Below are 4,469 nucleotides of genomic sequence, written 5' to 3' on the forward strand. Positions count from 1 at the left end.
GAGCTTGAACCACTGACCTTGCAGTTCAAATGACTTTGAAGTCTGATGCATTAGCCCATAGCGCTACACTGTTGTTATTAAGTGCCGTTGAGTCGGTTCCGACCCACAGCAACCCTGTATAGGGTTTCCAAGGAGTGACTGGTGAGCTTGAACCACCGACCTTGCAGTTCAAACGGCTTTGCAGTCTGGCACATTAACCCACAGCGCCACACCAGAACTCCTGGGACTCCTTTTTTATCCTTACGGAGGGCAAAAGACAATATTCACATAAAGCAAAAAAAAAAATATCCAATAACTCATTATGATTTCTTAAATGCTTTTTCTTTCAAACGTCTAAACAATGTCTTATGCGTTTTAATCTCACTTGACATTTTAGAAGTCAGCTTTTTGGACATGTACTTTTCTATACACACACATGCACACAATGAGCTAGACTGCATAATGGAAATTTGAAGTCTAATTATTCTAAGCTGTGTTATGAACTGCAAATTTGCTTTAATACATCTGGTCAGTAATCAACTGGCTTTTCTTCTTAATTTCTTTTTCTTTTCATTTTGTATGTGTTCCCCTGCCTTCTTCTCTTCGGCACCTCTTCTTGCAGCTGTGTAATGGGGGCTCTGTCACTGAGCTCGTGAAAAATCTGCTCAAGTGCAGCCAGCGGTTGGATGAAGCAATGATCTCATACATCTTGTATGGAGCCCTCATGGTAAGAATGTACATCCAGCTGCCCAAGACAGCTGAGGGAGCATTGCGTCCTTTTGGTTGACTTCCCATTGCATATTAACAATGGGGACAATCCCTTTATAATATACAAGGTTTATAACTAGCAGGGAGGTTGAAGCCAATGTGGACTTTGATTAGACTTTGTAATAACAGGAATTGTTTTTGAATAAGCTTGTAAATTTTCCCCTTTCTCTTCACTGTTGTTTGGTGGGACTCCATGCAGGGCCTTCAGCATTTGCACAACAACCGAATCATCCACCGTGATGTCAAGGGGAATAACATTCTTCTGACAACAGAAGGAGGAGTTAAGCTCGTTGACTTTGGTAATGACTACTTGTCATTTGTTTTCTTGATGTGTGCAGTTTAGCCAAAGGCGACAATTTATTGTAATCTCAGAAGACAGGGGTCTCTCTGCTATGTCATGGGCTGAGGGATTTTTTTCCAGTTAAATGCAAACTGGAGAGTGGGGGGTTACCAGATGGATCACCCTAGGAGATGCTGTTTGCTAGTCTATTTTCAGCTTTAGAAGCAATTTTACTAAAAAATTATTTTTAAGCGTTTTCAAAAAAGAATTTGATGGAAAAACGTTTTGGTTTCCTGATAGGTTTGTCCAGGGTCTCAGGGCAATTGTCAGTAATTTATATTGTTTTGTCATTACTTGTTTTGCATATGAAAAGAAAAATCCATTCCAAATAAATTTCACTAGCCCTAGGCAACTTATTCCCAGTGAGCTAAAGGTAAAATGGTCCTTTGGGTCCGAGAGAGAGCTAACATCCTTTTGAATTGTGATTATTTTGCAACACATGAGCTGGCTGGTTGAACTGCAAACATTAACAGGAAATGGAAGTGTGGGAGGAAAGGCAGAGCAATATCACCTAAGGCCAGAGAACTATTAAATATCTCCATATGCATATGAGTGTATTGATAGTCACAAACTAACAACTCATTTAGCTTCTAAATGAGTTTAACAATAGTTACTACTTCAAGATCATTGATGAACAATGAAAACATTTATAGAAGCACATTTTAAAATTTATAGAAGCACATTTATCATTTATCATGTCAAGTTGTTGTTATTAAGTATCATTAAATTATCAAAGTCATTCTGATTCATAGCGACCCTGTATAGGGTTTCTGAGGAGTGGCTGGTGAGTTCGAACCACCAACCTTATAATTCAAACCTACCTTGAGGTAAAGTGCTTATCCCAAAGTGCCAAACCAGGACTCCAGCACCACACCAGGACTCCAATCATGTCAACATGGTGGTGGTGGTGGTGGTGGTGTGCCGTGGAGTGTTTCTGACTCAGCGACCCTACATAGGATTTCCAAGACTGTAAATCTTTACAAGAGCAGAAAGTCTCATCGTTCTTCCACATAAAGGCTGGTAGTTTCCAACTGCTGACCTTGACAACAACAACAATGCATGAGTAGGGGTGTGTCTGAGATGGTAAAGTGTCACAGAAGAAAGAATGGTGAACTGACCTTGAGGTTAGCAGCACAATTAACAACCTTATACTACCAGAGCTCCTCCTGGCAACATTGTTGTTGTTAAATGCTGTTGAGTCAGTTCCAACCCATAATGACCCTATATAGGGATTCCAAGGAGTGACTGGTGAACTTGAACTGCTGTGTTCAAATAGACCTTGCAGTCCAGTGCATTAACCTGCTGCACCACACTAGGCCTCCTCTGGTCAACACAGTGGGAGAAAAGATTGATGGATTTTGAATAGTCATTATTTTATTGATACAGAAGAATGTTGTGTTCAAATAATTAATGAATAATTTGCTCAGAAGAAATTACTTTAAACTAAATGAGAAATTAAGGGAAAGAGCAGATGGAGCTATTTGTTTATGCCTTATACTTTTCTTACTATATAAGGATTGGGCTATTATTGTTGTGTGCCATGAGTTGGTTTCGACTTATAGTGATCCTATATAGGGTTTCCAAGGAGCGGCTGGTATTTTTGAACTGCTGACCTTGTAGTTAGCAGTCCATATTTATCCTACGGTGCCACACCAGGACTCTAAGGGTTTGGTATAATTCCAAAGTATATTCACTGTATACCATGGGAGATGTGTTTTCCATGTGATCCTGAAGGCCATGAGTATGTTGTTGAGGGAAAGAGCCTAGAAAAATGAGAATAGGCATTAATGATAACTCATTACTCACTAATTTTATGATTTGGCAGCAGTGTCTAAGTCCCTAATCTTGTCAGTAGAAGGTCCTGGGACTTCTAGTTCCTGCAAAAGGAAGAAATTTCTAGAAATTAAAAAAAGTCTGGAATTAAAAACATTTTAAAATCAAAATTATACTGGAGGATTTGGTAAAATGGGAAATTATCTATGGTCTAAATTGGGTCCTGGTGTGGTTCTGTGGGTTAGTGCGCCAGACTGCAAACCTGTTTGAACTGCAAGGTTAGGGGTTCAAGCTCACCAGCTGCTCCTTGGAAACCGTATACAGGGTCGCTATGGGTCGGAACTGACTCGATGGCACTTAACAACAACAACAACTAGAGTTTAGAAAGCCCTGTTTCCTTTCAAAGGGGAACAAATAGCCCAAATTCAAATGTGTTTTATAAAGACCCCTTTATAAAGTTTTTTTGTTATTGTTGTTAAGGGTTCAGACTCAGACTCATAGTGACCCTGGTGTGGTCCTGTAGGATCAGCACTGGACTAGGAACCACAAGGTCAGCAGTGCAAACTCACTAACTAGCTCCTGCTTGGAAACCTTATACAGTGTCTCAATGAGTCAGAACTGACTCAAAGGCATTTAACAATACCAGCAAGAGTGGTTGGTCGGTTTGAACTGCTGACCTTAAAGCTCAAACTGACCTTGCCATCCAGTTAATTATCCTGCAGTGCCACACCTGGACAAAGCCTTAAACAGGACAAAGACAAGATAAAAACAAAACAGATCACCAAGATACTGGAGACCATTAGCATGAGGCCATAATGATGTCTCAAGGAATCACACTCACAAGGCCAATTTATAGGACACACAGAGCAAAGGAATTTCGTGGCAAATCTACGACTAGTAGCTGATCAATTCATCACAGTCACATGTCCTCCTAGGAACTATTGCAGTTTAGTCAAATTACAGGATTGGCCCCAAGGCCCTCAGGGTATAACATATAACCACACAACCCCAGTGCCCCAATTTTCAGTAAGGTACACTCACAGGCAAATCGGAGAGGAGGACTGCCCCTTCCTGGGCTTAGTGGCCTTAATTCCCTTAATCCTGGGCTCCCTGGCCTTAATCCAGTTTCAAATACACTCTGCCTGAGGGCAAAGCCACCTTTCTCTCTGGCTTCCCAGGCATTTCGGCAATTCACCTGTCACAAATGTGTAAGATACTGAAGATGGTGTCTGAATTTTTGTCAAGGCTCAAGATGTAGTTGAGCTCTGACTACTGGCTGCCATCTTCCACAGAACCAAAACCTTTATATTTCAGGCTGTAACACAACCAAGGAATCCTGGTGTGGTGCTGTGGGATAAGGACCTTCTGGTAATACAGGGCTTAAGCACTCATCTGCTAACTGAAAGGTCTGCAGTTTGAAACACACTTGTCAAGTGCTGTTGAATTGGTTCTGAATCATAGCGACCCTGTATAGAGTTTCTGAGGAGCTGCTGGTGAGTTTGAACTGCCAACCCTTCGGTTCAAACCGACCTTGAGGTCGAGTGCTTATCCTACGGGGCCACACCAGGGCTCCACTAGCAGGAGAAGAAGATTACAGCTTGAAGTGCTA

General features: G+C 41.3%; 1 protein-coding gene across 1 annotated transcript in view; it reads left to right on the forward strand.

Annotated features, from left to right (window-relative positions):
* The window catches only part of LOC102822340 (myosin-IIIb-like), a 77,651-nt gene that overhangs the window by 33,468 nt on the left and 39,714 nt on the right, over positions 1-4,469 (forward strand). The window contains exons 3-4 of the mRNA XM_006867039.1: positions 602-706; positions 947-1,046. Of these exons, the coding sequence (XP_006867101.1) occupies positions 602-706; positions 947-1,046 (205 nt within the window). The remainder of the gene's footprint in view (positions 1-601; positions 707-946; positions 1,047-4,469) is intronic.

The sequence above is a fragment of the Chrysochloris asiatica genome, unplaced genomic scaffold (assembly GCF_000296735.1).
Source record: "Chrysochloris asiatica unplaced genomic scaffold, ChrAsi1.0 scaffold00099, whole genome shotgun sequence".
Taxonomy (NCBI): domain Eukaryota; kingdom Metazoa; phylum Chordata; class Mammalia; order Afrosoricida; family Chrysochloridae; genus Chrysochloris; species Chrysochloris asiatica.